Source organism: Mustela putorius, unplaced genomic scaffold (assembly GCF_011764305.1).
Source record: "Mustela putorius furo isolate JIRA1106 unplaced genomic scaffold, ASM1176430v1.1 tig00003834_pilon_pilon_pilon, whole genome shotgun sequence".
In the NCBI taxonomy this organism is placed as follows: domain Eukaryota; kingdom Metazoa; phylum Chordata; class Mammalia; order Carnivora; family Mustelidae; genus Mustela; species Mustela putorius.
Genome location: NW_025421987.1, coordinates 83,941,393 through 83,962,886, shown reverse-complemented (window position 1 = coordinate 83,962,886; position 21,494 = coordinate 83,941,393). Strand labels below are relative to the sequence as shown.

General features: G+C 33.6%; 1 protein-coding gene across 3 annotated transcripts in view; it reads right to left on the bottom strand.

Annotated features, from left to right (window-relative positions):
- The window catches only part of ATP11B (ATPase phospholipid transporting 11B (putative)), a 120,561-nt gene that overhangs the window by 82,332 nt on the left and 16,735 nt on the right, over positions 1-21,494 (bottom strand). For all 3 annotated transcript variants that reach the window (XM_045088660.1, XM_045088661.1, XM_045088659.1), the window contains exons 2-6: positions 12,575-12,691; positions 7,345-7,434; positions 5,619-5,699; positions 691-798; positions 372-500 (exon numbers count right to left, since the gene is read on the bottom strand). In XM_045088660.1, the coding sequence (XP_044944595.1) occupies positions 372-500; positions 691-798; positions 5,619-5,699; positions 7,345-7,434; positions 12,575-12,691 (525 nt within the window). The remainder of the gene's footprint in view (positions 1-371; positions 501-690; positions 799-5,618; positions 5,700-7,344; positions 7,435-12,574; positions 12,692-21,494) is intronic.

The following is a 21,494-nucleotide window of genomic DNA, read 5'->3' as shown; positions in this document are numbered from 1 at the left end:
TATTTGCTCAAAGTTTATTATAAAGCAGTTTAATGGGAAAAAATGCGACTTTTCACTTTCATATGTGAAAGCTGAGAACAATTTAAAGGTGTCTCTTATCTAAAAAAGCAGCAAAATATTAAAGGATTACATTTTTCTTAAAATCACTTTCCATTTTTCTTTAACTTGATTAAACTACATGAGGTTACCCTTGAAATAAATATGTAAGGTTATTTCTTTTAAAAAACTTCTAAGTTTTAAAAGCTTCAGTGGTTTAAAAAATTTCTTCCTTAACAAGCCAAACAAAGGAAAATATCACTATAACCCAAAACTGTTCTGTTCACCCAGAGCAACACTTATACATATTCAAGCACAAACACACATGTACAAACCTTCAGGTTAGTTTCGCCATCCAAACTAGCAGTTGTAACGTGACAAGAACCATCAAGTCGATCTGAGGATAGAAGCACCAAATCTGCAGGAAAAATTTCATCTTTGGCTATTCGAACAATATCACCCACCTATAAGGAATTATGGGAGAAAAGTAAATATACAGATTTTATGAGGCAGAGACTTACTTTGACTGAGTTTTAAACAGGTGGCCTATCAGAATATTTTAATATAGGAAAGTAGGCTTTTAACTAAAGTATGATCAGATTAGAATTTGTGCTACCAAAATATAGTTATTTCCATTATTTACTAAATGCATACCCGAATGTTTTTTGATCTAGTTTTTACAAGGCCACCACTTCGAACGACATAAACAGGAGCTCCATTTACTTCATTATCTGAGTTATGTCGTAACCAATCTTCATATCCCTATAAATACCAAAAGAACAAAAAAAAAAAATACCATTTTTAATGTAATTAGAAGATACTTTTATTGCATGAGAAAAAGAAACATAAACACTTTTCTCAAAAACATTTATTTAAAAAAAAAACAAAAAACATTTATTTCATTTACTAGAATTACATTAGACTAGTTTGATGCACGTAACTCACTGTATTTGACATTCATTCCTACTAGGAACACTCTTCTCTTGGTGTCATTACACATGTTCCTGGTTTTCATAGTACCTTTCTAGTTACTCTTCAATTTCCTTACAGGAGACTCCTTGCACGTTACCTTTATGGGCCCCTTTTACACCCTTCACTTTCTCACTATAAGATTTCTTTTATCCCCATGTCTTCAAAAAATCCCAAAATTTATCTCTAGCCTATATCTCTCTTTTGGACTGTAAACTTCAATATCCAACTGCATTCTTGATGCGTCACTAAACATTTCAAAACTAAACTGACGAGGTTATCTCTCCAAATCTATTGCACTTCCAATGTTTCCCATCTTGACAAATGACATCAACATCTACTGAATTGCACTTAGCAGGAATCTAGGAAATCATTCTTGATTCTTACCTTTTCCTACACCTACTTAATCTGTAAGTCCTATTGCTTCTATGTAAAAATGATGTTATACTCATAAAAATAAATTCACAGAACATTACTACAACAACAGTAAAAGAAAAAAATGAATAGATTTTGAAACTGAGGTTGAGTTCTTTCACTTTCGTAACCAATAGGCAAACAGAATTAATTATATGTATTTCAAAAAAATATGATATGCTACATGTGTCATCATTAAAAGGGGCACAGACATAAGCATTTCAGAAAGGAACCTTTGATTAAATGTTTAAGGAGTGGTAATTTTTTTAAAGTGGAAAAGACTTTTTTGTTATTTTATTTTATTTATTTATTTTCAAAGGTTTTACTTTTGTATTTGACAGATAGGGAGAGAAACAGCACAAGCAAAGGCAGGGGCAGAGGGAGAGGGAGAAGCAGGCTCTTTGTTCAGTGGGAAGCCTGCTGCAGGGCTTGGTTCTAGGACTATGGGATCATAACCTGAGCCCAAGGCAGACACTTAGTCGACTGAGCCACCCAGGTGCCTCTTCTCACGCTATTTTAGAGGAAATTCAGTAACTCAGGGGTGCAACAGAAGTACAGATAATGGAATGATATTCAAGAGATAGAATTAAGTGATAAAAATGAGGTACAGAATGTATTGTGTTCTATGCTATCATATATGAAAAAAAAATGCCTATGTGAATATTCTACATAGATATCAGGACTAATGTACAAATATATCAGGAGAGGAAAACAGGGGACTGGGAGGGGAGGTTAGGAATATAAAAAACTTACTGTATACTATTTTGTACTATTTCTGTTTTTGAAAAATATGTGAATCTATTACCTAAAAATGTAACATTATAAAATATAAAGCGAATATTAAGGATTGCTTCGAAGGTCTCCTCCCCACCCCGCCCCGGGAGAAATCTTTTGGGAAAGCATTCTTTTTTGGGGGAAGGGGGAAGCATTCTTAAGATACTTAAATTACACTGACCTCATTTAAGATTTGATATGTCAATTTTAGAGAAATTTAACTGAGAGTCAAAACATCTTTTCTGAAACTGTCAAAAAGTACAATTCCTTTTATAGTCAGATAACATTAACAGCTGAACAATGATAACATTATCTTTTAAAACACAAATTCTAATCCACCTTATATGTTACTGCCCGATTAATGTTTCCAAAACATTGTTTTAAAATTCACTATCTTGGGGCGCCTTGGGTGGCTCAGTGGGTTAAAGCCTCTGCCTTCGGCTCAGGTCATGATCCCAGGGTCCTGGGACTGAGCCCCACATCGGGCTCTCTGCTCAGCAGAGAGCCTGCTTCCCCCACCCTCTCTCTACCTGCCTCTCTGCCTACTTGTGATCTCTCTGTCAAATAAACAAATAAAATCTTTAAAAAAATAAAATAAAATTCACTGTCTTGTTCAAAACCCCCTCAATAACTCTCAATGCTATAGCAAAGAATCTTCCAACCTCTTTAATTTAGTATCAACCTGCATTTCTGTATTATCTTTTAATACTTCCCTCTACAGGGTCAAACATTTAGTCAGATACGTCATTGCCCAAAACAGGTCTTGGCTTTTCCTGCATTAAGCCTTTGCCTAAGTTGTTTTTTTCTTTTTTCTTTTTTTTTTTTTAAGATTTTATTTATTAATTTGACAGAGAGAAATCACAAGTAGACAGAGAGGCAGCCAGAGAGAGAGAGAGAGGGAAGCAGGCTCCCTGCTGAGCAGAGAGCCCGATGCCGGACTCGATCCCAGGACCCTGAGATCATGACCTGAGCCGAAGGCAGCAGCTTAACCCACTGAGCCACCCAGGCACCCTTAAGTTGTTTTTTTCTATCTCACCTTCTTCACCAACTGTCATTTTACCAATACTCCAAGTTTCATTTCTATTATTTATTCCATAAAACCTTCCTGATTATCAGATGAAGTGTTCCATTCTTTCTCTGAATACCTACAGCTCACTGTGTCTTACTAGTACCTTATTAAACTGTAATTACTATTGTATTTGGTCTTACCTTCCCTACTTCATAGGTTTTAAGTTCACAGAAGGCAAAGACTTTGATACTTCAGAGCACTATAGTCTTGCATTATACAACCAGAGAGAAGACTTAATATGTAAGTATGACTGGAAGTTAAAAAACAACTTCATATTAAAGTATAAATAACTAATAAAGCTTTTTCTATTTTGATAAGAGTGCAAAGGCAGACTAAAAGGGGAGAAGACAAAGAGGGAAGACTGGAACATGGCAACTTTCACTTCGTAATTTTTCTAAAATTTGTTCCCCTAATCTATAGTGATGGATATATAAACCTGAACAGTACACACTCTGGTTAAGTTTATTGAATGAATAAAACTTAGGAATAGTTACTGCACAAGAGAAAATTCTTGAGTTCTGAAATCATTTCTGAAAAAGGGAGAAAAAAATCCTTATATATCAAATTTCTCTTTGAAAATTATGACTTTTCATATTTCTTCTTTTGCTTTAGTTGTCAAAATGCTCTCAAGTAAATTTAGTATTCATCTGCAATAACCATACTAACACAGGTTTGAGGTATAATCTTTCTACTTCCAATCTTTAGTTTTTACATGTTTTACTTAACTCTTTTTAGAGGAAGACAGATTGCTAATTGTTATTATCCTATTTACTTTCTCATTTTGCAGATATAAACTCACCACAATTTCTCAACTCAGTTAATGGCATCACTTTTCAATTAAGTCCAGTGTATATTTGGCCAAATATATTGGGAAATCAGGGCAAGAAGTTTCACAACATTTTACATTGAATTTACATTCAAAAGGTTTATTCATTCATTTATTTATCTATCAAACAAATGTTTATTATTGTAGGCCCAATTTGTACATGACTTTGTTTTGGTCACTGAAAATAATCTGGTATATAAAACAAATGTTTAGCTCCTAGAGCTAAACATTCAAATGAAGGTAAGAGATAAATAAACATTTATTCAACAGAACAATAGGTAGTGACAAACATACCAAGAAAAAAGACCAGATCAGGAAATGATAGAGTGACATGGTGGTCAGGAAAAGCCCAAGATATCCATGTGGAAATGTTGCACAAATATCTGTATATGTGTGTCTGGAGTTCAGGGAATAGTTTTAGGATACATATTGATTTGAGAACCACCAACATATAAATGGTACTATAACCCACTAGACTAAATGAAATCACCTAAGAAGAAAAGTATATATAGAAAAGAGTTCCAAGGGACAAATAGGTGTTACTTTGAAGAAATAAATGACATCTACAAAACCAAGTAAATATGTAACTGTATGAAGTGATTTGGATGCTTACTGAGTTGCACAAATTCTAGCCTTCAATAAAACAGTAAAAGGAAATCAAACTTAGTGAAAGCTGTAGCATGGTATTCTGACACACCAGATTTATAATGTAACTGTTAATCCATAGGTTCCTCTTATCCTTCTATGTAAGTAATAAAGAATATACTACATCCCAGAGTTATAAAATGTTTGTCAATTTTATTTCCATGTCTAATTTAAATCTTATCCCTAAATCTTATAAAATGGAAATTCACCATATTTACAATTATGATTCAATTAACACTTTCAGGTGGAAGGGTCATCTATTTAACTGGGCCTCTGACAAGATTTTTTGAGAAGTGATAGCTATACAGACAAGACATTTCTATGACTTTATTTTTTATTCAGCATGTGTATCTAATGATCTTACTTTTCTATATCTACATTTTAATACCAATTCAAGATTTGGCTGAAGCTATTTCCCCAAGGGTATTACTTTATATAAAAATCAGCATTACCAGGGAAAGTAGTAGAAAGTGGGAAAACACTATACAATTTTTATTCAAAGTGGTCATGTCAAAAGTACATGCTTCACTCCCAAGAAATATACCTCTTTTGAATTGTACTTCCTTTAAATATTGCCAAACCTACAAAGATGACTATAATAATTAATCTGTTTCATATATACATTGGTTTGTACATAAAATGCTTGTTTTTGGATGCTTCCTAGGTGTGTCAAGGGAACAACGTATTTTAATAATGGTAATCATTCATGAGTCCCTAGTACCTGAAAGGCAAAAGTAGCTTAACTCAATTTAATTTTACCATATTCAATACCAAATTTGTTGCTTTCTTATGGAAATCAGTTTCAAAAAAATAAATGTTAGTCTGAAGTGGAAATATTTATCAACTTCTAAATGACTTGGGGGAAAACAGAAAGTATTGTCATACCTGCTTAATGGCAGTTACTGTTATCACAAAGAATAATGGAAGTCCACTGGTAATTGGACTGGTAGGTGTATCAATCATAAGCTAGATTTATAACAACAACAAAAAAGAATGCAGAATATTAATATTTTTATATTGTATACATCACACTATTAACATCTAAAATCTCATACTTATTGGGAACTCTGAAAACACTACAGGAAGTATGTATCATGATCCAGAGTAAAAAACAGGAGAGAGATCATGCATAGAGTTTATTTCACAGTTTCACCGTGTTCATTTTGTTAGTTATTATATGAAGTTAGTAGAATCTATTGCATATCCACAGATATTGCTAGAGTAGACTCAGTCACTTCTGCCTTTTTAACACAGAGTACTTAAGGTCTTCCTCCTTAGTATTTGCTTATAAGCAGAGCTACAGCTGCTCAGAATCTCATTTTACATTTCTTTGCCCATCCTGGTAAATGCTGAAAAGTCTGTCAGCAATTTTTATGCTGGAATTTAGAATAAATTCACCACTTATGAAGAGAGAACAAGGAATGGGACTAGGAAAAGGATTTTTTCTACAGTGATTTTGTTATATCTACAGAGCCAGAGGGGTAGAGCTCAGAAAACGATGCCGTAATTACGATCTAAATCATACAACTGAGGTTTCAATAAATTGCTGTAGAAGTAATTTTTGCAGTAATTATGTTTGGTTAGTTAAAAAAATGGATTTAATGGTTTATTAATGTTGCTTTACCCTGAATAGGCCAGTTAAATTTGTTCTATTCCAGAGATAAGCTGAATTCCTGAACTTAGCTAGTAATTTCAAAAATGCATGTGTTAGTGGACATGGTTAACATAAATTCTCACTTTTCAAAACAAAAACAAAAACCAAGTTGATGTTCTATTGACAGAAAATCAGAAATCCCTTCTCTGTTCATGAAAGAAAGCAATTTTTTAAAAAAGTGAATGTTTCCTCAAGCTTTAAAGTAATCACTTGACAAGTTTTTTTTCTCCTGAAATTCCAGGTTCTATGAAAGAAAAGTTCAGTTTATACAAAAATTCAATGCTACATTGAAACAAATTGCTAATGTGTCATCAGAAAAGAATAACCCTTTTAAAAGAAAATGGCAATCACTCTTTTAAAATCTTGACTTATATTCAAGTTTGATAAGCTGTTCTCTTGACACTTTGATATTAGAGAAAAAAAAGGAACAATGTGAAAATTAAGAAATTGTAAAAGAGTTTATAATGCATACAGATTTAAGAAAATGGTCCCAGGATTAAAAATCTATACTCGTGGGGGTTCTTAAAAATTTAAATTAAAAAAAACTTAAAAGTATAATTTAAACTGAAAACAAAGGAAGAGCCAAAGAAAGATTTTCATGGCCAAAGATGGTTCCATAGGCAGAAATGTGCCAAAAACACGTGCTGTATATTAAAAGCCAAAATATTTTTGTTCTGAGTCAGAGCAACTGAAATGTAAAATTGGTTTTGATTATGGGTATCAACACCACAGCATATTAATGATGAAACAAAATAAAATTAATCTTAAAATTCATAGGCTATTTTTTAGAAATCTGCATGTGATTTAAATCACAATATTCACTGATTATAAAGGGGAAACTGTGCAGGAAAAAAAAAGTCCCATAGTCAAATGATTTAGAATGCAATGTAACTTTCCCCTGAAGACATAATTTTAGAAATCATTCTATAAACTTAATCTATTGAGAGATAAGCTTACCTGAACCAAAAATATAATAAGAAAATAAAAGTTTGCCACTCTTCTGAATTGTTCAAATAAATTTTTTGGAACAAAATTCCACACAGTATACTAAAAAAAAAGAGAGAGATGGATAAATTAATATTTAAAATAACATACACTATATCCATGTAATAATAAGCAAAATGAAATCAGATTTACTAAGTCCTTAGACAAATTACGTAAATCTTGATGCTACAAAAACTACCTGGCTTTTAAGAGTTTCAGAACTTTTATTCTATACTTTTTTCTTTCTTATACTATTTATTGCTAATTTTAGTGTAATTTAAACAGATGAGATAAACTGGAACCTACCAATTTTGCTATCAAATTCTTGATTTTTTAGAAGTTGTAGATGACAGATCTAAAACAACATTTAATAATTTATTTTGGATTCTGGTTACACAAAACTGAACTAATGTTAAAAATAAATAAGAGCTGATAATAACGCTCATACTAGATACAATTTATTTCCTATTTTAAATAGCTCAGTGTCAGAAATAAAGGAAATGGTATAATTGATTATCTTTTGTTAGGTACTGAATATGGAAAAATAACTTAGAATATGAAAAAGATTAAAAAATACTTTACATAAATGGTCACTGGTATAACCACCAAGAAAATCTCATAAAGGCATGAAAATCTGTCACAATGTCAATTTTTAAAGTAGACAGTCAAATGACCCTGGACTAATCTCTCTGTACCCCACTTTGTGCCTCTATAAAATGAGGACAATAATAACATAGTGTATACGGTTGTTAAGATTTACATAGCTAATATATTTATGAAGCACTTAGGACAGAAACTGGCTCATATTAAATATTAAATTAATAATAAATATTAATTAAATTAATATTAAATACTAATTAATATTAAAGATTAATCATATCATATACATAATAGCTATGTATCTGTTATTAGATTACTAATCAGCATACAAGCCTAGAATGTTATATTATAGGGGTAGGGTAAAATAGTACAAATTCTACTCCTGTCACTAACTGCTTACAACACAATTTCACATGAAACAGGAAAATACTTTGTAGCACTGTTACTTTATCTACATACATTCTCTCAACAGAATGTAAGATCCTTGAGGCTAGGGACATGATTTTATTTACTGCTCTATCTCCAGCACTTAGCACTACTACTCAGCACATAGCTGAAGATCAAAACTTGAGCAGAACAGAAGAATATATACATAATAGGTTCATACATACATAAAGCTGAAATGCATTTTTTTTAGATAACTATTCTATCTCAAGGCAATGAACCCTTAATGGTTATTGACCATTTCAAGATTTGTAAGAGGCAGTTTACTAATTTTCTCTGGTGCAATGTAAGATGATTCTAATTTCAAATTATCTTATTTAAACAATTCAATTCTTCATCAGTTGTTTGAGACCTCAAATGCCCTTTCCCATATGAACAATTTTATAAATAGGGTTAAGTCCCCAAAAGAGCCCACAAAAGCCTGTTTGACCCAAAGTTATACAAGCAGTACAATACCTAACAACATTTCTCTCAGGTGAAATTATATTTTCAGTTCTAATCTGAAATATCTGAAATATATTTTCCTGTGGTAGTAGTACCACCAGTGGCTCCAAAATCTGGGAGTGGGGATTATGTTCAGGGCTCTGGTGAAGAGATGTAGATGGTTTCTATTCACTGCTCAATGTGTAAAAATGAGATGGTAACTTTGGGTCATATCATCTCCAGCTGATCTTAATTGGAGTAAAGAGACAGTTGACCCTATAGGGGTCATAGTATTCCAGGCAACTCCCTTAGTCACCAAATCAAATATATAAAACTTCATAGGAATCAAGTTGGCAATGTCCTAAGTTTACATCAATCTATTTAAATCATAACAATGACACTATATTTTGTCTTCCAGAATCTCAAAAAGAACAATTACATAAATTGGAATTAGGGTAATTTGTTTCAGGATATTTTCTTTGGCTATTTCAATAACACATGGAAAAATTCAGAATAAATAAAAATTTCTAAAATACAAATATATTAACAGACTGAACAAGTCTAAATTCTGTGTTTATCCTATCATATGTAAAGGAGGAACTACAGAATAAATATTAAACAATATAAAAATATTCTAAGAAAAATAGTGATTTATTATGCTTTAGAATTATTTTAGTTATTATGTAATAATGGTCAATAAAAATAAATTAGAAGTATAACTTCTTTAGAGCTATGTATATGAATATACAATTGACATTTTTTCCTCAAATTCTGACATCAGTAAGAAAACCAAAACATAGTTATGAAATCAAATCTTTTGCAAAGAAGTTGAAATTTAAGATAAGGTAGTTACTATGGTAAATTAAACAGAGATATCAGGTACCTACAATGTGCAAGACCCTTGCACTATGGGAGGAACTGAGGTTTTAATATTAGAGGAAATTAAGAACAAAATATCAATAGCTATATTCAAAGATAAAGTAAGTGAAGGAATAGATAAAGAATTAAAATGAAAAGCAGTCAGTGAGAAAGAAAAATTTAATGACAAAGTTCATATTTGACATGGGCTTTAAGAGGGGAATATTCAATAGGCTGAAAATGGTGGGCAATTAGAGGAAGACCATTTCAGGAAAAAAAGACAGCATGAACATAGGCAGAGAGAAGGAAAGTTCATCATGACTGTGGGATAGATAATAATACAGTGTGGAAGAGTTTAAGGAAATACTAAGGGAGTATAGTTTGTAGAGGGAATTTAGAAAAAGTCAGCCTCAATATGGTCAGGAAAAAAAATGGACACTGTCTAAATAAGTACCCACATTTCTGAATCTGTGGTCAAAAACGTGAATTTTACATTTCCATAAAAACATGAAATCTACAATCTCTGCAGAAACATAAAATCTACATTTAAAAAAACGTGGTTATCAACACATCATAGCAAAGGCATAGTTGGAAGTTCAACACGTTTTTATGGAATAGCAGGTAATCTGGTTTGCAGGAAGTATGAGAAAAGAGTAGTGGAATAATAAAAGAGTAATGAGAGACAGAGTCCTCAAATGCTGAAAAAAAAAGCAGTGTTTATTTAAATATCTATATTTTTGAAACTGTGGTCAAAAACAATAAACCTAATACTTCTGCATACGAATACAATCCTATAAAGATACTTAATCCCAAAAGTTTTCTAGGACACTCAGTTTTCAATACTCTCAGAAGACTAAAGGATCCTCTAACTCCTAGTAGATAAGAATTACAAAAACTAGATTTTAAAAATGGATTCTGGAAAGTATCCAAAATATGGATAGAAACTGGAAGAGAGTTTAATTTTTTAAAAAATGTAAATGGAGGGAATATAAATGATGAACTATGGCTTCTTACCCTGTAGACACTATGTAACTCTCACACCTAGGGCAGCAATAAGTAGGGGAAAACTTATCACAAAACTCTTATCACAAAACATGACAGAAATTTGAGTTCAGGGCTGGAAAAGTAGATGGAAATTTAAGGGGAAAGTATTGGTAGTGAAAGAACCATGCAAGGAAAATGACCCAAATTCAGAATGTAAACCATCCAAACTTAGGCTGACAGCTAAACTCTGCACCAAAAAGGAATAAACTGCAGATATATGCAATAAAAAGATGAATCTGCATTATTGTTACATCAAAAGAAGCTAGACACAGAAGACTCATACTATATGACTATACTTATATGAAATTCAGACAAAACTATAGTTATAGAAAGTAGATCAGTGGTTGCTAGAGCTAGAGATGAAGAGGAAAAGAACTAGCTGCTAATTTTTTAGTGATGGATGTATTCTATATCTTAACATTTGATGGTCACATGTTGTTACACATTTGCTAAAACTCATCAAATTGTACACTTAAAATTGGTGAATTTTAGTGTATTTAGATTACACCCAAATTTTAAAAATTTTTTTCAAGGACTTTTTAAAAAAGGATTTTACTTATTTTTACTATTTATTTGAAAGAGAGAGTGTGTGTGCAATAAAAAATGCTTCTTAAGGTGGTCTATGAAGCAAAAAAAAATGATCGAAGTAGAACTCTAAGTCTCTTGGAATCACATCTCTAACTACACTGTCCAATAGGTAACCACTAGTCACATATGACTGACATTTAATTTAAAATAAATTAAAATTAAAAAATTAGGTTATTCAGTGGCATTAGCCACATTTCAGGGCCTAAATAGTCCTAAATAGCTACTGGCTATCATAGCAGACAGCAAACATTTCCTCTGTCGGGAGAGAAAAGTCTATTGGGACAGCATGGCACTATAATCTTCAGTTTCAAGATAAATTAAGATATCTTAAAACTGGGCGCCTGGGTGGCTCAGTGGGTTAAGCCGCTGCCTTCGGCTCAGGTCATGATCTCAGGGTCCTGGGATCGAGGCCCGCATCGGGCTCTCTGCTCAGCAGGGAGCCTGCTTCCCTCTCTCTCTCTGTCTGCCTCTCCATCTACTTGTGATTTCTGTCTGTCAAATAAATAAAATCTTAAAAAAAAAAAAAAGATATCTTAAAACTATCATAGAAAGGGGCGCCTGGGTGGCTTAGTCAATTAAGCATCTGCCTTCAGCTCATGTCATGATCTGAGGGTCCTGGGATGGAGCTCTGCATCAGGGTCTCTGCTCAGAGGAGAGTCTGCTTCTCCCTCTCACTCTGTGACCTCTCTCACTTTCACTCTCTTTCAAATAAAATCTTTTTTAAAAAGCCATAGAAAAAAATAAAATGAGGAAGAATATGTGAGTGAAGCAGTACCTCGGTACTATAAAATATTTACAGAAGAGCGGTAAAATTGGAAGAAGTCAGGTTTTAAAGTCACACAGAACTGAGTTCAAACTCCAATCTTGTCACTTGTGTGCAACCCTGTAAATTATTTCCCAACACTTTAATTGAAGAAACAAATATAAAATGAGCATAATGCTTTGCAAAAGCGACCTCAGAGCTATAAAAGAATTAAATGATATGAGATGCACATAACATAGTGCCTGGCACACAGTACAAATATTAATTCCTCAGTTTAACTGCAACTAAGGGTAATTTTGGTTATCTGGTATTAACAGCTGGCAACTCCTTTTACTTTACAGTTCACAATTTTGGTTAAGATAAATTTGCCAAAACCATTTCCTCGATTTTTTTTAAGGATATAAATGTATACTAGAACGCATAAATCACTTTTCAGAACAAAACTGAACATATCTATAGTTTTAATATTGTGTTAATGCTTACCTTAGATGAAATGATCCGGTTATCTATAAATTTCTGAGGTGTGTAAAGGCCATTCTGGGGAAACCTGTTGGCTATGTAAATAGTTCTTGTGTCACTTTGATGTGGTGGGTCAAAACCCTAAGACCAAGCAAAAGAAAAATAATGATCAACAAGTTTAGGTGTTATGATTTTTACTGTTGGTTTAACTAATCAGATTGTACCTATTATTACTAGACCTGAATTGCACATAGACTCAATCTATCTAATTATTAGCAGAGTTAAACATATATTTTTTTCTTTCCCAGCTAAACTAGTATATTATCCTCAAGTATAAACTAACTAGTTTATACATCTGGTAATGAAAAATGATCCATACTCTGTTAGAAATGCTTTCATAAAGGGGAAAAAAATCATAGAGAAGATTTACAGAAGCATCTGAGGATAAGACTTCTTTCCTTCCCTTTCATTCCTGTGGGTTCCTTACCTTTCTTCTTAATATGGATTCCTACTCAGAACCTACCACATCTGATGACAAAGGTTTATTATTTTATTTCTTCCACAACCAGATCAACTTGGTTTCAAAGAGCTTTGATCCCACAGGCCTCACAATGCACCAGGTAGGGTCTTGCTCAGATTCATTTCACATAATCTTCTCTTTGCATTAGTTATATAATCAAATCCCTGAAATATGAATATATAATTCTGGCCTGAAAATTAGGATACCATCTTTCAAGGTACATTTAGTAATGATCTCCAGTGTAAAAGTTTTCACTGGAACAAAAATACCAATACTTTATTCCCAGAGTATTTTACTATTTTCCTAGGTGGCAACTGAATCTTCAATACTCATTTGGCAGATCTTGGAGATCCTTTGACAGTCTGAAAGCAACCACCAAAAGGAAACAGAACCCTTTTGGCGGGGGTTCTATCTGGCAATGATTTGAAATTTCTCAGATTTTCATTTTTTTCATGGTGGTCAAAGGCTATTTACTGCTGCTACTAAGTTACTAAAAAGTTAACTAAAGTTGGTATTCTTGACTATAAGAATCCACTTATAGATATTAAGGACTCTAATTCAGTAATCTACTAAGTAAGTGATGTGGCTGCCATTCAACACTCAGCATCCCTGTAAAATTTCCATTAAGCACATACATACACAGAAAGTAGAAATTCCCATATTACCTAGATGTATATTTTGTTTAGTACATCAGAATATCAACAGTGTTATGTATAAGTTTCAACTGCTGTTATTCTGAGTTTTAAAAAATTTATTCTGTGATCTTGGAAACAGCTAGTATAAGACTATGAAAAGTAAATGCATTTGTACACACCATAAAAAACCATGAAGTTTCATTTTATTTGTTTATTCTATTTATAGTGATGACCACATTTTGTGGATGTGAATGTGCCATTATGTGTCTGATTTCAAAATCAGTTTCTTCAAAGATAAAATGTGGCATGCATATTTATCTTCCTCATAAATTTTCCTTTAAACATTTCATAATTGTTCCCTATAATAACTCATGGGGGGAAAAGGCAGGTCTCAAAACTGGAGTTGTAACTCATTGCTCTATCTAGAATATTGCAATCATCTAAAAGATATATGCCATTTATCCATTCAACAAATATTTACTGAGTTTAAGTACCATGTTAATCTATGAAGGATTATGTGATTTGTTAATTACTCAAGCAAATCACAGTATGCTCCAACTAAATAAATAAAAAGGAATGAACAAAGAGTTTGCATGCTACTCCTATAATCTATTGCTGTATTTCTCAATGGGGGCTCACATGAAGTTGGCCAGTAAAGTTCATAAAGTCATAAGAGAGATAGACACACAGGTAACTGGAACACTGGACAGCATGAAGCATATTTATCCCACATCCACTCTGTAACCATGTAAAAATAATAGCAAGTTACATTCAATGTATGTAAGCTTTTTTTTTTTTCATGTATGTAAGCTTTAGGGATAAATTAAATTTAAAAAAATAAATTTATGGTTCTGAAAGAATATACAATTTTTTTTTTTAGATAGAGAGCGAGCGAGGGTGCTCGTGCACACATGCATGTGAGGGCGCGATGTGGAGGGAGAAGGAGAAAGACTCTTAAGCAGGCTCCATGTTCTGTGTGGAACCTGATGTAGAGCTCGATCTCATGACCCTGAAATGACCTGAGCTGAAATCAAGAGTCAGATGACTGAATGAGCCACCCAGGTGCTCCAAGAATGAACAAATATTTAAGAAGATGTCAAGACAATTGAGACTGGGAACTACTGATATAGAATTTTATTTTTGCTAAATTCCAGCAAGACGAGAATGTATTACTATGTACGTCTAAAGTTATGAAACATAAAGCAAAAGTAGGACTTCCTCAAATTACATATGTTATTTATATATCTTACTATTACAACACCTCATTCATGACTTTCCAGGAAGCAAATACTCATCCTCTTCCATTCATCTCTACTGGCTTTACCAGTAATCATATACTAAAGTTTTGAAACTCCTTAGATTTCTATAATTATTTTAAGGGAATATATTGAAATATTTAAAAAATGAAATCAATTTTAAATTAAACTGAATTTTAAATGCAGTATCATTACATTCCAAAATACCATAATTTAACATAATTCCAAAAGGAGAATGACAAGTTTTTCCTTATTCTATAATATCCACTTATACATTTTTCAGTTGTAATTAATTCACATGATCTGAATCCCTTTACAATCAATGGCATGACTGTATGTGTGGGTAGTTTTTTTTTTTAAAGATTTTATTTATTTATTAATGACAGAGAGAGACACAGTGAGAGAGGGAACACAAGCAGGGGGAGTGCGAGAGGGAGAAGCAGGCTTCCTGCTGACAAGGAGCCTGATGCGGGGCTCCATCCCAGGACCCCAGGATCATGACCTGAGCTGAAGGCAGATGCTTAACCATCTGAACCACCCAGGTGCCCGAGTATTTTTTTTTTCATACAAAATAGTTACATTTTATATTTATGACTATAAATTTTGTATCTGGGATAGCTAGATATCCCTTATAGGAAAAACCTCTAACTTCGGTTCATTAACACTACCTTCTCTGCAACATATTAAGTCAGCTACAAGCAATAAAAATAAAAGAATAAAACTGTCAAAAAATAAAGAAAGTGACTTAGAGCAGGATCCATAAATGGGCTTCTGGTCTCTTAATCTCTGAAACTGTACGCAAATTTGCATAATGTGCATTTTTCTGATGAGAGTGAGCACTGGTTTCACTGGTTTTTCATGATGTAAAGAAGCTTAAAACCACTTACCTAAAGTCTTGCTTTATAATCAGTTCTCCATCTCAATATTGCAGATTTTAAAAACACCAGATAGTTTATGCTCTACTCTTTTTAAAAGGAGTCAAAACAAACATACTATCAAAATTAACTGTATAACTATACTGTTAGAGTGAAGTTCAAGTATTCCACGCTTTTCTAGCAAGCATTAACCACAATTCATGACACTGAGAAAGAAATACAGTCTGAACTTCCTAATCACTAGGAAGGCTACATGCCCGGGGTTGGCACACATTACATTTTCTGTTGTCATCTCAGACTAACCATTCACACCTTTAACTCCTAAGTGCTAGCCTGCTTTGCTCTCCTCTGATTTCATCTTGCCCTGGGCAAAGAAACTGAGATAGATTAATGCTATTCTAGTCATCCTGATTCTATTTTAATAGCATGTAGAGCTTTGGAAGCACACAAATTTAAGCTATTTAAAAATAAAAACTCCCATATTCTATAAAAGTCTGAAATTCAAAACCTCTTTTCAGTCTAAATTTGTGAGCATATGTGAAAGTCACAGGTATTAAAAAAAAAAGTGGGTAAGATGGAAAAAATCTCAGGATGGTTTCTTGGGGAAGAACTGATAACACACAGAATTGGTTTGAAAAAAGAGACTCCTTTTGTAACCATAAACTGATGAGATCTAGGGAAACCAAACAAGTAAACAGCTTTGTAATTTTTAGAAGTTAGTCTTTGGCACACAGCAGTACTTGGAAATGAATCACAAGATTTTGCATTTTCATACCAAATATGCAAGCCTCTCCATAATCTTAAAAGCTCAAAAATTTTATGAAAAATACAAACATTACAAATAAAAGCACTAACAAGAGACTAAAACCATAGTCCTATACTTAAAATTGTTACATTTCTTTAACATAACTAAGAAGACATCATCTTTAGGGTTCACAGTGATCAAAGTAAATTTGTGCTTCTTATTCTTATGTGATTTATTTCCTCCAAAATATAAAGAAAAAAGCTTCAAAACAAATCACATACCAAAAAAACCATCAAAACTCAAAAAAACAAAAAAAAAGAAGATTCAGATTCAAAACTGCAATACCCACCGTTATTAAAATAAATGAATAAAAGCTTTATTTACGTCACAGACTTTGTTATATGACAGAAAGTTATTTTTGTTGTATGCGCCAATGTACATAGGCACATGAAAATGGCCTAGCAAAAATATGATACTGGGGAAGAACAGTGTATTTTAATCTATAACTTAATTGTGAATTAAGTTTGTGAATTGTAATTCATATGATTGTGAATTTTGAATTACACAGACTTTAAATAAAAGACACCTATATGAAGGTACTATAAGAGCAAGACAATTTTACACTGTTAAAAGAACAAAGGAAGGTGATAGAGAATAACTTAAAATGTCCATGACATAAATAAACACAATAATTAGGGCGCCTGGGTTGCTCAGTGGGTTAAGCCGCTGCCTTCGGCTCAGGTCATGATCTCAGAGTCCTGGGATCGAGTCCCGCATCGGGCTCTCTGCTTAGCGGAGAGCCTGCTTCCCTCTCTCTCTCTCTGCCTGCCTCTCCATCTACTTGTGATTTCTCTCTGTCAAATAAATAAATAAAATCTTTTAAAAAATAATAAAAATAAAAAAAAATAAACACAATAATTATGCATTTTTGTTTCAAGTTACATAATTTGCATTTTAGGACTTAAGGTTGATTGCCATCTATCAAACCAGTCTGGGCTTCTAGGAACTTTGGTTTACTGCAGGGTTGGGTTAGGACTGGCTTTCTAACTATATGATATAAAACACAGAGTGATCTTTGATTCTAAAATTCTTAAGTCATCTGTCAGTACTTTACTACAGGAAGGTCATCTCTGATAGCTTATGGTATTACTTCCCAAACTTGATTTCCTATTCCAACATACATCTACAGCAAAAGCCTCCTCATCCTTTAAGTTTCAGCTTAAGAGTCCTTCTCAGTGGAGCTTTACTTAACACTCCTTTTTCCCAGAAACAAAGGCAGGCATCTGTTTTTTATTATGCTCACCAAAACTTTTACACACTTTCACTATGGATTTTATTACATGGAATAGTAATTGCTTGACTGTATATCCATCTCCCCGCTCCAGACTAAAGATTCTTAAAGGCAGCAAGTACCAATTGATTATTTAATGAATATTTAGTGAAATGGGCTAAATTCTCCAGTTTCAAGGTTCTAGATTTAGTTTTTTAAAATATCTTTAACCATGACTTTTCTACCAAATTGAATTTATATTCAATGATATTTAAATGAGTGAGTCTGCAAAGTGAAATCTACCATTACTAGTAAAGAGAAGTTAATAAGAAGCTTTTCATTCTGTTGTTCCTAGATTTATCTTATTCTCATCAAAGCCATTTGTTAAAGCTTTACAGTTGTTTGGGGTTCATTTCTGGATGTCAAAGAAACCAACTTCTACTAGGGAAATGCAACCGCAATGAGTTACCACCTACATCAGAATGGCCATTATCAGAAAAAAAAAACCAAAACCAAAAACAAAAAAACCCAAACCAAAACAGAAAACAATTAGTACTGGCAAGAATGTGGAGAAATCTGAATCCTTCTGCACTGCCAGCAGTAATGTAAAGAGGTACAGCCTCTGTGGAAATATGGAAACTCTTCAAAAAAAAAAGTAAACACAGAATAATCATATATGATCCATCAATTTCACTTCTGGGTATATACTCAAAAGACATGGAAGCAGAGACTTGAACAGATATGTGTATACCCATGTTCAATGCAGTATTATTCATAACAGCCAAAAGGTGAAAGCAACATAAGTGTTCATCAACAAATGAATGGATAAACCACATATGGCACAGATGCACAATGAGCTATTATTCAGCCTTAAAAAAGGAAATTCTGACAGCTGATACAACATGGATATACCTGAAAGACATTATGCTAAATAAAATAAGTCTGTCATGAAAGAAAAGTATTGTATGATTCCTCTTTTTTTTTTTTTAAGATTTATTTATTTGAGAGAGAGAGAAAGAGTGCATATGCACGCACATGAGCAGGGTGAGGGGCAGAGGGAGAGAGAGAACCTCCTGCAGACTCCCTAGTTAGTAGGGAGCCTAAGGCAGGGCTCAATCCCACCACCCTGAGATCATGACCTGAGCTGAAACCAAGAGTCAGACACTTAACCTACTGAGCCATCCAGGGGCCGGTGTATGATGCCTCTTATACAAGAAATAGCCAAATTCAGGTTGTTAGGTGTTTAGTGAATGGGGGAATATGGAGTTTGTGTTTAAAGGTTATGGAATTTCAGTTTGGGAAGATAAAAAAGTTCAGGACATGGATGGTGGTAATGGCTGCACAACAATGTGAATGTACTTAATTAAGCTACAGAACTGCAGACTTAAAACTGGTTAACATGATAAATTGTTTATGTTATATATATATATTAGCACAATTAAAATATCAATTAAAAATCAATTTCATCCATTTGAAATTTTCTGATGGAATAGAAGAGTCCTATTTGGTTATAATTCAACCATTATAATAATGAATGTCTTTTGTTTTTTTAGACTGATGATTTCCATGTACGGCAACAGAGACATTTATGATAAAAATAAATGTGTGAGGCTGTTTTAGTGCAGATCAAATTCAAAAATAATAGACTTAGGGTTCCTGGATGGCTCAGTGGGTTAAGACTCTGCCTTCGGCTCAGGTCATGATCTCAGAGTCCTGGGATGGAGCCCCGCATCAGGCTCTCTGCTGATGCATCAGGGAGCCTGCTTCCCCCCCTTTCTCTGCCTGCCTCTCTGCCTACTTGTGACCTCTCTCTCTCTCAAATAAACAAAATCTTAAAAAAAAAAAAAAAGACTTTAAAAATAATAGAATTATAAACCCTAAATTCGATTTTGTTATTGTTCTGCCTATCAGGTTGAACACTGATTAGACAAGAAGTGAAGCTGGTATAAATTTTCTAACTGTGGTAACCAAATTAGTTGTTGCAGCTGTACAAAGAAAATTTTTTTTTTTTTTTTTGGTACATGCATGAGAGAGTGAGTGAGCACACACACATGCGAGCAAGGGGAGGGGCACAGAGAGAGAGAAATTCTTAAGCAGGTTCCATGCTAACATGGAGCCTGACGTGAGGCTCCATCTCAATCCCTGAGATCACGACCTGAGCCAAGATCAAGAGTCTGATATTTAACCAATTAAGCCACCCAGACGCCCCTAAAAAGAAATTTTTACTCAGGTTTCTCAAATACTTCTGAGCCTTCTCCTTCTCCCTTCACAATCATACGCAGCAGTGCAATGAAGATGGTTTATAGGTCCTCCTTAGAATATCAGAAGCAGGGCGCCTGGGTGGCTCAGTAGGTTAAGCCGCTGCCTTTGGCTCAGGTCATGATCTCAGGGTCCTGGGATCGAGTCCCACATCGGGCTCTCTGCTCAGCAGGGAGCCTGCTTCCCTCTCTCTCTCTCTGCCTCTCTGCCTGCTTGTGATCTCTGTCTGTCAAATAAATAAATAAAATCTTTAAAAAAAAAAAAAAGAATATCAGAAGCAATGAGTTATAACTGAGATAGGCTGGAGATATGTTGTCAATCAAAAAGCAGATCCTTTACACAGTATATCCAAAGTCTAATATTTAAAAATATCAAGCACAAAGACACAACCACAAAATTCTAAAGAACAACATGAAAAAGCATATTGAAGTCAAAGAACAGAGACATAGGGTGAATGCTATTTAGTTATTTAGAAAAGAACTGGCACAGCCACTCCAACTTCTAGCAACCATCGCCCCATCAGTCAGCAGCCATCAACATCCAGGCAAGACCCTTCAACAGCAAAAAGATTATGACTTGCTGAAAGCTGAGATTATGGTTAGCATTCTTAGCAATAAAGTATTTTTAAACAGAGGTATGTACATAGCTTATTTAGACATATACTGCTGCACACTTAATACCGTATAGTATAAACATAAATTTTATATGCACTAGGAAACCAAAAAATTCATTTGACTTGCTGGATTGTGATACTCCATTGTGTGTGGTGCTCTGGAACTGAACCCACAACACCTCCAAGGTAAGCCTTGCACTACACTTTCAGCAGTCCGCATTAGTAGCCACGGATTCACAATGATTACACCATTTGAATATTATGTCTACTGACATCATAACTGCACATTTACCTAATGAAATAGGTATTATTATTTTTAAAGATTTTATTTATTTATTTGACAGAGAGAGAGAGATCACAAGTAGGCAAAGAGGCAGGCAAAGAGAGAGGTGGAAGCAGGCTCCCTGCCAAGCAGAGAGCCCGAGAGAGAACTCCATCCCATGACCCTGAGACCATGACACAAGGCGAAGGCAGAGGCCTAACCCACTGAGTCACCCAGGTGCCCCTGAAATAGATATTATTTAATATGAGTACTTTTAAATTTTTCCTTCATATAACAACCAGTTTTGACGTTGATTTTTTAAAGAAGTTATTAAGTAGTCAGGTTACAGGTTACATATTTAAATTTTATCACGGGATAAGAAGGGATGAAGCATTTATAAAATATTTGTTAGGGTCTGATAGGGTTGGAAAAGCAATTAGGTACTTGGGAGACCAAAATATACATTATAAATATTCAGTTTGGGGTCTATAATAGGATCCCTTAAATTA